At 45.3% G+C, this 12,166-nt stretch overlaps 1 protein-coding gene across 3 annotated transcripts in view; it reads right to left on the reverse strand.

Annotated features, from left to right (window-relative positions):
• LOC124545447 (uncharacterized HIT-like protein Synpcc7942_1390) overlaps window positions 1-12,166 on the reverse strand; it is a 38,305-nt gene that overhangs the window by 7,114 nt on the left and 19,025 nt on the right. For all 3 annotated transcript variants that reach the window (XR_006967632.1, XM_047124371.1, XM_047124370.1), the window contains exons 2-3: window positions 9,989-10,219; window positions 9,835-9,904 (exon numbers count right to left, since the gene is read on the reverse strand). Coding sequence is in view for 2 of the 3 variants with exons in the window: in XM_047124371.1 (XP_046980327.1) it covers window positions 9,835-9,904; window positions 9,989-10,219 (301 nt within the window). In the remaining variant the exon portion in view is untranslated. The remainder of the gene's footprint in view (window positions 1-9,834; window positions 9,905-9,988; window positions 10,220-12,166) is intronic.

The raw sequence follows: 12,166 nt of genomic DNA on the forward strand, positions 1-12,166 counted from the left end.
TGACAGTATGTGGTAAATTCTGTAACAAAACTGTTCACAAAGATTTCTATTGTGATTTTCCTCATCTGAATTTCCTTGATTTCATTACCAACCAGGCACAATTACATCTAATTTTAGAGCAACATATATACGTGAGAAACTTTTTCTCATTTACAAGTAAACTAAATGTATACTTCATCTTGAATGGCACAGCATTTTACAATATTAACAGTTTACAGTATCATTTGGTATCTAAGATTGATAGCTGTCAAATACAAAACACTACCCACCCAATGTCTTCAACTTTTTACCATACGAGAATTAGGGGGAGACCATACACCAAGATACAGCATCATCATCAGGTCACAGTGCTCATGACGAGCCTCTTCCAACTCTTTTTTTCTATCCTTTTACAGCTCTTCCTTGTAGATATTATGCTTTCGGATTGGATCCATGAAACAGAGCTGTACAAGGATAAAAAAAGGCTCAACACCAGCACCCGGGAAACTGGAGCTATGACCTGATTATGATGACGATGATGCTTAATGTTGGTGCATGGTCTGTGCATAGTTCTTAAATGGTATAAATCTGAAGATATTGGGCTAGTAGTGTTCTGTGTTTAGTCACTATCAACCTTAGTTACTGAATGGTACTGTGCACAGTATCATCGTAGAACGCTGTTTCATTTCAATGTAACATCAACAGTCAGCATCAAATATTCGGTGACGAGGATGAAGATGTGAAAAACAAATGGAAAAAATTCAAAGGAATCGTGCAATATGCCCTAGACAAGTATGTTCTGAGTAAGGTCTTAAGAGATGGGAAAGACTCACCATGGCATAATAGCCATGTTAGAAAATTGCCACATAAACAAAGAGAACTTCACCTCAGATTCAAGAGAGGTAAAAACCTAGCTGACAAACAAAAACTGAACAAAGCGAAAATGAGCATAAGGAGAGCAATGAGAGAAGTGTTCAATGACTTTGAAAGTAAAACTTTGTCAACCAATCCGAGTAAAAACCCTAAGCGGTTTTGGTCATATGTAAAATCAGTAAGTGGAACATAATCATCTATTCATTCACTCAGTGACCATACTGGCACCAAAACGGAAGATGAAGGTCTCTCCTTTCAGTCATCATACAAATGTCGAGATGGCAGATATTGAGCTAACCGATCACGGAACAGAAAAACAACTACAGTCATTTACTAGCGGAAAGGCATCAGGACCAGATGAGATACCTATAAGATTCTACAAAGATTACACAAAAGAACTAGCAGTAATTTATTGTAGATCACTTGAGCAACGAAGGGTACCTAGTGACTGGAAGAAAGCGCATGCCATTCCCATTTTTAAGAAGGGCTGTAGGACAGATGCACACAATTATAGCCCTATGTCATTGACGTCAATCTGTTGTATAATTATGCAACATGTTGTATGCTCAAGAATTATTATGGTTTTGGAGAAGGAAAATCTTCTCTATCAAAACCAACATGTATTCCACAAACAGAGATCCTGCAAAACTCACCAGGAGCTCCACAGTGACAAAAACAATGCCACTCAGGTTGATGCTGTGTTCCTGACTTCAGCAAATATTTTGACACCGTCCTGCATTGCCGTTTAGCGAAAAAAATACAAGCTTATTGAGTATCAGAGCAGATTTGTGACTGCATGCAAGACTTTCTTGAAGACAGAACTCAATAAATCACTCTTAATAAAACAAAATCGACAGATGTAAAGGTAATTTCCAATGTTCCACAAGGAAGTGTGATAGGACCATTACTGTCTACAATACATACAAACGATCCAGTAGAAATCGTCGGACGCTCTCCAAGGCTGCTCGCAAATGATACGGTTGTCTATAACAAAGTAGCAACACCAGAAGACAGTAACGATTTGCAGAATAACCTCCAGAGAATTGATGACTGGCGCACGCTCTGGAAATTTACCCTGAACATAAATAAATGTGACATATTGCACATGCATAGGGAAAGAAATCTGCTACTGTATAGCTACACTAACTGCTGGAAACAGTATCAGCCATAAAATATCTAAGAGTAACTATCCAGAGCGACCTTAAGTGGAATGACCATATAAAACAAATAGTGGGAAAAACAGGTGCCAGACCCAGATTCATAGGAAGTGTGTGTGTGTGTGTGTGTGTGTGTGTGTGTGTGTGTGTGTGTGGTTTGAGGTTTTCGGGTGCTAAACAGCATGGTCATCAGCGCCCAAACGCATAGAAACAGGAACACACGCCGTGAAGGGACGAAAACAGACAGCGAACAAGGAGAATGGCTAAAAGACACAGACCTGACGTAGTTCCAAATCCTCACATACAGAGGCAAAACAAGAGGAGAAGAAACGCACTAAAAAAGGAAAGGAAACAAAAAGAGAAGAGAACAGAAATCGAAGTGAAACAAGTAGGTAATCGTGACTGGTGGACCTCTTACCTAAAACCTGGGTGAGCCAGTCACCCAGCAGCACATTAAAATCCTCTCCCTAAAATCCGAGGCAACAAATTGGACAGGACACAAAACCGTAAGACCTTAACCACAGTCACTGCGTCGTGTTGCAAAATAGAGGGCAAATCCGGTGGCAAGGAAACCACCGCCCTCTACTCAGAGAATAAAGGACAGTCAAGTAAAATGTGGCGGACAGTAATCTGGATGCCACAAGCACTGCAGATTGGGGGGTCCTCCCACCAGAGTAAGAAATCATGCGTCAAGGGACTGTGCCCGATGCGGAGGCGAGTGAGGAGAACCTCATCCCGCCTGCATGACTGGTAGGACGTACGCCATGGCCGCGTGGTGGCCTTGACCAGACGCAGCTTATTTCCACCGACTGCCAGCCACTCCTCTTCCCATTGACGCATAACATGAAAACGCAAAAGGGAGGTAACAGCATGGAGGGGGACAGCACATTCAACAACGTGAGGGAGGGAACATGCATCTTTGGCAGCCACATCCGCCAGTTCGTTTCCCCTAATACCCCGTGTCCCGGGCACCCAGCAGAAAGATACTTCCTTCCCCTGCCGTTGCAGGTGGAGTAGGGCATCATGGGTGTTCTGGACGACTGTATCCACTGGGTACAAGTGTTGCATGGTCTGAAGGGGACTCAGGGAGTCAGAACAGATGAGAAACTTAAGACTGGGAACACATCTCATCTGCTCCAATGCCCGCAAGATCACAAACAATTCAGCATCAAAGATGGTAAACGCCGCAGGAAGCCGTAACTTGACGACTCAATCAGGGAAAACAACAGCACAACCAACAGAGTTCCCCTGTTTAGAGCCATCCGTAAATACTGGTACATGGTTGGGATGCTGGTTTAAAATATCGTAAAATAAGGAGGTAAAAACAAACGCAGGAGTGCAGCTCCTCTGTACTCTGACAAGTCTAAAAGGATGCTGGGCCTCTGGAGCAACCAGGGAGGCAGGCGAGTAAAACCCTGGAGTTGGGGTGCCACACTCTCCACACCAAGGGACTCAAGCAAATGCTTGGCACAAATCCCAAATAGTCTCGTTGCCCCGGGAAGACCGGAAAAGAGACATTCCATAGGCGGTCGGGTAACGGTAGAGTACACAGCGGAGGTAGGACTGGCAAGGAATTAACACACCCGTCACACCATGAGGAGTTTCCGCCGGATGGTGAGCGGCGGTTCCCCTGCCTCGGCACACAGGCTGGGGATGGGACTGGTACGGAATGCACCAGTGGCCAGCCTGATACCCTCATGGTGTACAGCGTCACGAATCTTCAGATACGAAGGCATCGCTGACCCATACATGGTGCATCCATAGTCAAGACGCGACCGGACGAAAGCTCTATAAAACTAAAGCAGACGCGCCCGATCTGCTCCCCAGGACCGATGGCTCAGACACTTCAAAATATTCAGTGCCTTCAGGGCCCGCACCTTGAGGTCTTTAAGGTGAGGCAACCACGACAACTTGGAATCAAAAGTGAGGCCAAGGAACCTCACAGTGTCTCTAAAAGGAAGAATGGTGTCCCTCAGACGCAATTCAGGGGAGGTAAAAGGACGTCGAGAACGATTAAAATGAACACACACACATTTGTCTGCAGAAAAGGTAAAACCCGTCTTCGCAGTCCGTGCCTCTAATCGCTTTATCGTAAGCTGCAGCTGCCGACTAGCAGTGACAAGACCGGAGGAAGAACAGAAAACAGCAAAATCGACCACAAACAAGGAGCACTGGGCAGGACTCCGGATAGTGGACGTGATACTATTAATGGCGATGGCAAAGAGGGTGACACTTAAAACGCTTCCCTGAGGAACACCATTCTCCTGCACGTACAAATCGGATAGCACATTACCGACCCAATATCGAAAAAGGCGGCGGGAAAGAAAGGACCGAATGAAGATGGGGAGATGGCCGCAAAAGCTCCACTGATGAAGTTGATTGAGGATAAGGCAGCGCCAAGTAGTGTCATACGCCTTATTAATGTCAAAGAATACACCTAGACAATGTTGGTTACATAGGAAGGCCTGCTGGATGGCCGCCTCAAGCAGGGTCAAGTTGTCTATAGTTGAACGACATCTCCGAAAGCCACACTGAGAGGGGCTAAGGAGCTGCCTGGTCTCGAGCAGCCAAACCAGGCGACGGTTGACCATCGTTCCAATGTCTTCCCGACACAGCTCGTCAAAGCAGTACTCTGATAACTTCTGGGATGCATTCGGTCCTTCCCCGTTTTGAGGAGGGGAATCAAAATCGCCTCCCTCCACGAGTCAGAGAATGTGCCGGATGACCATATCATATTAAAACAATTCAGGAGAACTTCCTTGGATGGCAGCAACAAGTGCTGCAGCATGCTGTACAGGATTTGATCATGACCGGGTGCAGTATCATGAGTCACAGACAGCACCGAATCCAGTTCTCACATTGTGAAGGGGCAATTGTAGGGTTCAGAATTTGGAGACCAGAAGTCCAAGTGTCCCCTCTCGATGGCAGTGCGGTAGCGGCAGAAATCTGGATCACAGTTAATAGTGGCAGTAGATTCCGCAAAATGCATGGCCAGTGTCTGGGCAATGTCTATTGGCGCCGTGAGGAGAAATCCTCCTGATGGCTTCGCATACTTTCATAGAACTAGTGGAGCGGGAGATGGAGTTCAAGAACGATTGCCATGACCGTCGTTTGCTCTCTTTAATCACTCGCCGCGCCTTGGCCCTTGCCACCCGCAAGGCCGCAAGATTGTAGGCTGAGGGACGGCACTTGAAGCAGCGCAGAGCTGCACGGCGGGCTCGGATGGCTGAGCAGCACCGAGTGGTCCACCAAGGGACAGGACGCCTCTTGGGATGACCTGAGGACCGTGGGGTCGACAATTCAGCAGCATGGGAGATCACGGCTGTAACATGGTTGACCCATTCGTGGACGCTGGCACGGTGTTCCAAAACAGCCAAATGGCTGAAAAGTGTCCAGTCTGCTCTGCAGAGGTGCCACCTGGGCGCGCTGGTAATGCCACAGCCTCATCCAGGAGGTGAATCAAAAGGGGGAAGTGGTCACTAGAATGGAGGTCAGCAGCAACCTCAGACAGAGCAGAATCCGTGAGTGCTGGAGAGCAAAAGGAAAGGTCAATAGCTGACGACGACTCAGAAGCAGTACAGAAATGAGTGGGAGCACCAGAGTTGAGGATGCACAGTTCTTCGGATGTCATGAGGCTTTCCAGAACGCGACCCCTGGGGCAAGTAGTCGTAGAGCCCCATAAGACATTATGAGCATTGAAGTTCCCCAGAAGGAGAAATGGGCGGGGGAGTTGGCTAATAAGGTCTGTGAGAGCCACAGAGTCTATTGCAACCTGAGGCGGTAAGTAAACGGAACAGATTGTGAGCCTCCGCCCCACAAGAAGGTCAACTGCAACTGCTTGCAAGTCCGTAACGAGAGGGAGCTCAGATGAGTGGTGCATGTCACGGACAAAAACCGCAACACCACCCTTTCCCCCACATCAGATAATCTTTTCGATACACAGTATAGCCCCGTAAAGAAGGAGCATCAGTGGCCCGAAAATGTCTCTCTTGGAGACATAAGCACAAGGGGCACTCTCATACAAGGAGTTGTAATTCAGCCACATGCATCCTAAACCCATTCAGGTTCCACTGTAATATGGGAGCCAGCAATCAGGGTGGCTGAACTTTCACCCTGCCTCTGTGCTTTGGAGGAGAGCCCGTACTGGCCGGAGATTTATTCCTGGGGCGAGAAGATCGCCCCCAGTCAACATCAATGTCCATCAGCTCCGATGGCGACCCAAGGGAGATTGCAGACAGTATGATGGCCTCGTCATCGGACCAACCCTGACTACTCTCCTCAGGTGGCAAAACCTTCACCTTTGGCGTCTTTGTCTTGGGGGGCTTAGAATGCAGAATCTTGTCAACAGTTGAAGCTTTACTCGCCTGGGCAGAAAGCGCCATATGGGGAGGGGCAGGAAGTACTCCAATGTCAGCAACCACGGCCTTGTCCGACGTTGTGGGGAGAGCTGCAGGTTGCAAAACAGCCGCAGCAGCACAAGTGCACTGGCAAACGCAGGTATTGGTGCTGACACTAGCAACCTCCGTTTGTGTAGCAACAGTGGCCAACTGTACTGGTTTCTGCAGAGCGGAAGCAAAAGATATTGTAACCACAGGGGATGCGCTTAGATGTTTTGATCTCCTGTATCTTCCGTTCCTCGAGATAGATGGGGCAGACCTGGCTCCAGACAGGGTGACTCCCAGAGCAATTCGCGCACTTCACAGGCGATGAACAATCGGCTCCTTCATGGGCAGGCTGACCACATTTACCACAAGTGGCTATCCCATTGCACCCCAACGTAGTATGCCCAAAGCGCTGACATTTAAAACAGCGCATTGGGTTGGGGAAATATGGCCGTACTGGCAAACGTAAGACCCCGCTTTAACATGCTCTGGGAGTCTCGGGTAATTGAACGTGAGAATAAACGAGTCGGATTTGACTAGGTCCCCATCGACTCGTTTCATAATATGCTGCACGTCAACAATACCTTCGTCAGCCCACTCAGATTTCAACTCGTCTTTGGCGATATCCACCAAATCCCTACATGTCACAACACCCTTACTATAGTTCAAAGTGGAGTGGAGCTCGGTCTCGATAGCATACTCTCCGAGACAGGTTGCTTTCCGAAGAGAAGTGACTTGACGGGAACTAGAAGTCTCAACTAACAGAGTCCCACTGCGCAGTCGCTTCACAGGTTTCAGTGTTCCTCCACTTCCCTCAGGACCCTTGTGGATGTAAAAGGGAGAAATGCTCTCAAAGCTACCCTCCATCCGTTTGACAATCAAAAACACATTCTGGTTATCAGCATGTGCTCTGTTACGACAGTCTGATAAATCTCTAGTAACACCATGCGCTGGAGGACTCGCAGCACGAAGTCGCTTTTTCGGTGGGGTGTGTGTTCCTACCAGTGGCCAACCCAATCCACTGGTAGGGGAAATGTAGAGGTCTAAGGGTCCATTGCGGTCCCACGAGCAGCTAGGGAACTAAAGGTCCGCTCAGACAGAGCCCCGCATGTCTGAGTAAGCCTTATACAACTGGGGTGCGGCAGGTGCCCCAGGGGCTGCCCGCTTGCGAGTGTTCCACCCCAACAGCCATGCATCTTATAGGCGCGTAGCACACCGTAAGATTGAGGTTTTTTTTATAGAGGTTTACCTTCCTCGCAATCCAGGCGGTCAAGCCAAGATTACCATTGCCCGCAGCACACAACATTCCACCACCGCGCCATAAGGTGGTCGCTGAAGCATGTCCGGGGGTTACGGTGACAGGAGACTGGCGGCGCTGACCAGTCCCCAGCTCAGGACCCCGGGGTCGCCAAGCCCGTACTCAGCAAATGAATGCTGAGCCCCTGGGGGCAAGAATCTTAAGAAAATCTAACTCGTCCAATAAGGGAGTGGCTTATAAGGCACTTGTTCGAGCCACTCTCGAGTATTGTTCATCTATCTGCGATCCCTACCACATAGGACTGCTAGAAGAGATAGAGAAGATCCAATGAAGAGCAGCATGTTTTGTCATGGGATCATTTAGTCAGCATGAGTGCATTGCGGAGATGTCAACAAACTCCACTGCCAGACATTACAAGAGAGGCATTGTGCATTTACTATTGAAATTTCAAGAGAGCACTTTGCACGAAGACAACATATTACTTCCCCCTAGATACATCTCACATAATGACCACGAGTAGAAAATTTGAGAAATTAGAGCCAATACACAGGCTTACCGACAATCATTCTTCCCATGCACTATTTACAAGTGGAACAAGGTTGGAGGGCTCAGTTAATGGTACAAAAAGTACCCTCTGCCACACACCATTAGGTGGCTTGTGAAGTATGATGTAGATGTAGATGAACATATTTGTAGCAGTTACGTCATATTGCACATTTAACTGTTTCAATTTTGCTCACATGAGCCATTTAAGTTTCTGTTACCTCTGCGTGTAACTCACTTTTGTACTGCTCCTCTCTCTTATGATTGCCACCATTCTTGGTGCAACTTATTTCACTTCCTTCAAGCAACCATTTCTAAAACTGACTAAGTTAAAATACACAAATAGTAAAATGCATCCACAGGGATTTATTGACATACTTCATTCGAAAGTATGTTTTCAAAACAGAAATGGTGAAGAAGTATTTACCAAATGCTGATGATCTAGTGAAAAAGAGAGTAAGTTACATCAATCATGAATGTGTTCAATTTGGAAATATAATAGCCACAAAATGTAAGTTAGTGTGTACAGGAACTATGAAGTAATATGTGCTATTCATTTTCAGTCTGCATCACTTGTAGCGAGTATATTGTTAACAGTGCATCTGTTCCATATACTTTACCTAATCAGAATATTCTTAAAAAGATGAATGTGTTTAAATGTTGAATTTTGTTGTAATTCCTCTATAAATAAAAAAATTAGCCAAAAAGCATAATGTTCTGTAACACGCAACTTGAATTATGTGACTTAAAATACACAACAGTCACTGTGTCCCAAATTTCCACAAAATTATTCTATGATACTGCCCACTAAGGATACATGCCACATTATGAGTTCAGAAGTATCTAACTAAGCCACTGGAACTGGTGCTCCATTAAGCCTGGCATACAGTGTCATTAATGTATGTGAATGATGTAGAGTTACACTCACTGGTATTGAATCATTTCTTGTTAAGTAGCTACTTGTAAATCAGCCATCTCTGAGTCTCAACTATCACAGCTGTGCGGGACTGTTACTCTTCCACAGGTCAGAGGTTTATGATAAAATTATCAAATGATTTGACCCGGAGGGTTGCAGATGCAAGGTAATTCTCAAACCCTCATGTAATGATACGTCATTGTTGTGTAAAACATTTCCTCACACCAAGATGCCAGGAGCCTGGAAATTAGATACATTGGCAGCTGATTCTTGTGCACAGTTTATCTTCTTTCAGTTCCCCTGTGCCACTCCTACAACAGCATACTACAAGCCTGAAAAGGTCTCACCTTTTAAGTGTAAGCACAAACCAGCTTGCATGACATTCCTATGAACAAAGCTGAACTAAAACATTCATAAAAGCTGGACAGCTACATGATGTACTGTATTAAATCTCTGTTCAATACAGGAAACATGTCACTAGAGTTATCATGCATTATGCTCTTTTCACCAATGCTGTCAAGTTACACAATATTTTAAAACTAGGAACAAATGACACTATTGAATGTTTACCAGCACAGAAGACAATTTTCAGCGTCAGACTGCAAAAAACTTTCCACTTTAATGAAGCGCTATTATTCTCCACAAATGTTATTCAGTTTATCATTAACTCTGTAATAAACATTTATGATGGCAGAGAGCACTTTATCTTAATAAACAAATGCTTACCAATTCTGTATCCATTTTTCATCCGTTCATTTCCAAGTTTGCGTGCTTTTAGCAGAAGGTAACCCAAAAGCTGAAACCAGAACAAACACATATCTTAAAACAATATCTACAGTATCTAACTGTCCTAAATATTGCATATGGCATTTCTTTTTACCTCCTTATCATTATCCTCTGCATCTCCAAGCATTGGTATTTGTTTTTTGGGTATAACAAGAAAGTGTACTGGTGCTTGCGGATTTACATCATTAAATGCCAAACACAAGTCATCTTCATAAATAATGTCGGCTGGTATTTCTCTTCTAATAATTTTGTCAAAAATTGTTGGCCCTTTCACTTTAGTTGCTTTTTTTGACTTTTCTACTTCACTGGTGTAATGCCTTGCATCCTGTCAAGATTTTATAATTATGTTTACAGATTATTTTCAGGTATATTCAAATGCATAATTTTCAGTTTTATATAGAATTGAAACAATTACTTGACAGAAAAGAGAAATGAAATGAAACTACATGGATCCAGGGATCTTTTCAAGTCTCAAACATCTGTGATGCATATACACAGACTGAGGCGAGAAATGAAAATTTGTACTAAGGATAGAATTTGAACCTGGGTCTCCTGCTCACTAGGCAGATGCAATAAACATTGCGCCACTGTAGTACAGTGGCTTTGCACAACTGCATGGACTATCTTACCATGTCTCCCTCCTCAGTCCAAATTCCCATTCATGTCTCAACCCACTTGGTAGTCTCCCTAAACTTGAACAGCATCATAGAGACACTCAGACTTATTGGAATGGCACCTCAGCACCAAGTGACATGGAGGATCTTGCCTGCAAACCAGGTATAGGTGCTTTAATCAAATAAAACTACATGGTTCCAGAGATATTTTCAAAATTCGAACATGTATGATGTATATATGCAGACTGAAGCAACAAATGAAAATTTGTACTAAGGCCAGAATTCGAATCCATGTCTCCTGCTCACAAGGCAGATGCACTGACCAATATGCCACCCTGGCACAGTGGCCTGAATGGTTCCCCATTTTGTTCAGTGCTGAGGTGCTTACCAATAAATTGGAGAGCCTCTGCAAAGGAGTTAATGGGGAATACCAAGTGGGCTAAGGTGTGAATGGGAATTTGGACTGAGGGGGCAGGTGTGCTAAGGAAGTCCATGCAGTCGAGCAAAGCCACCGTGGCAGGGTGGCATAGTGGTTAGTGCATCATTCTGGCGAAATTTGGCATTAATGTGTTATGGCGGCAGAAGACTGACACAAGTGCCTTTGCTAACACCATGACATCGATTGGACTCTTAGATGACTTTGGCTTGGTCAGATGAGTCCCAATTACAGTTAGTAAGAGCTGATGGTAGGGTTCGAATGTGGCACAGACCCCACAAAGCCATGGACACAAGTTGTCAACAAGGCACTGTGCAAGCTGGTGACGGCTCTTTAATGGTGTGGACTGTATTTGCACGGAATGAAGTGGGTCGTCTGGCCTAACTGAATCGATCATTGACTTGTTCGGCTACTTGGAGACTATTTGCAGCCATTTGTGGACTTCAATCATGGATGACAATGCACCATGTCACCGGGACACAATTGTTCACAAAGAACAGTCTGGGCAATTCCAGTGAATGATTTGGCCTCCCAGATCATCCAACATGAATCCCATCAAACATTTATGGCACATAATCGAGAGGTCAGTTCAGGTACAAAATCCTACATGGGATACACTTCCAGAGTTGTGGACGGCTATAGAGGCAGCATGGCTCAATATTTCTCCAGGGGACTTCCAATGGCTTGTTGAGTCCATGCCACATGGAGTTGCTGACCACGCCAGGCAAAAGGACATCCAAGACAATATTAGGAGGCATCCCATGACTTTTGTCACCTCAGTGTGGACAGCAAAAAAGAGAGACTGTTTTGAATTGCCAGTATTATACTTTGGAGTTTACTGAATGTGGATTAAGACTGCAACAATCTTTCACTTGTGATCTATCACAAATGAAGGAGGGGATGTAGGCAGTGAAGGGCACAGAAGCATAGCTGCCATCCTCCTCCAACCCCCCCCCCCCCCCCCCCCCCTCTCATTCATTCCTAAAGAAAGAGCTTTGCCAACCAAGCTTGCATGATGCCCTTATGGAGCAGATCTATCAATTCAATGTCAGTCTGAAGAAAGCAAGAATGACTGATAGTAAATGTACTCAAAGCTATTTGTCATGACATCTTACAACTGTTACGTCATTCACTGCATAACTAGCATGAGCTGCTGCCTTCACCCCCCACCTCCTACGTCAACCCCTGGGTATGCTCTTGCATTAAATTTCTGATGAATAGG

The sequence above is a fragment of the Schistocerca americana genome, chromosome 8 (genome assembly GCF_021461395.2).
Source record: "Schistocerca americana isolate TAMUIC-IGC-003095 chromosome 8, iqSchAmer2.1, whole genome shotgun sequence".
In the NCBI taxonomy this organism is placed as follows: domain Eukaryota; kingdom Metazoa; phylum Arthropoda; class Insecta; order Orthoptera; family Acrididae; genus Schistocerca; species Schistocerca americana.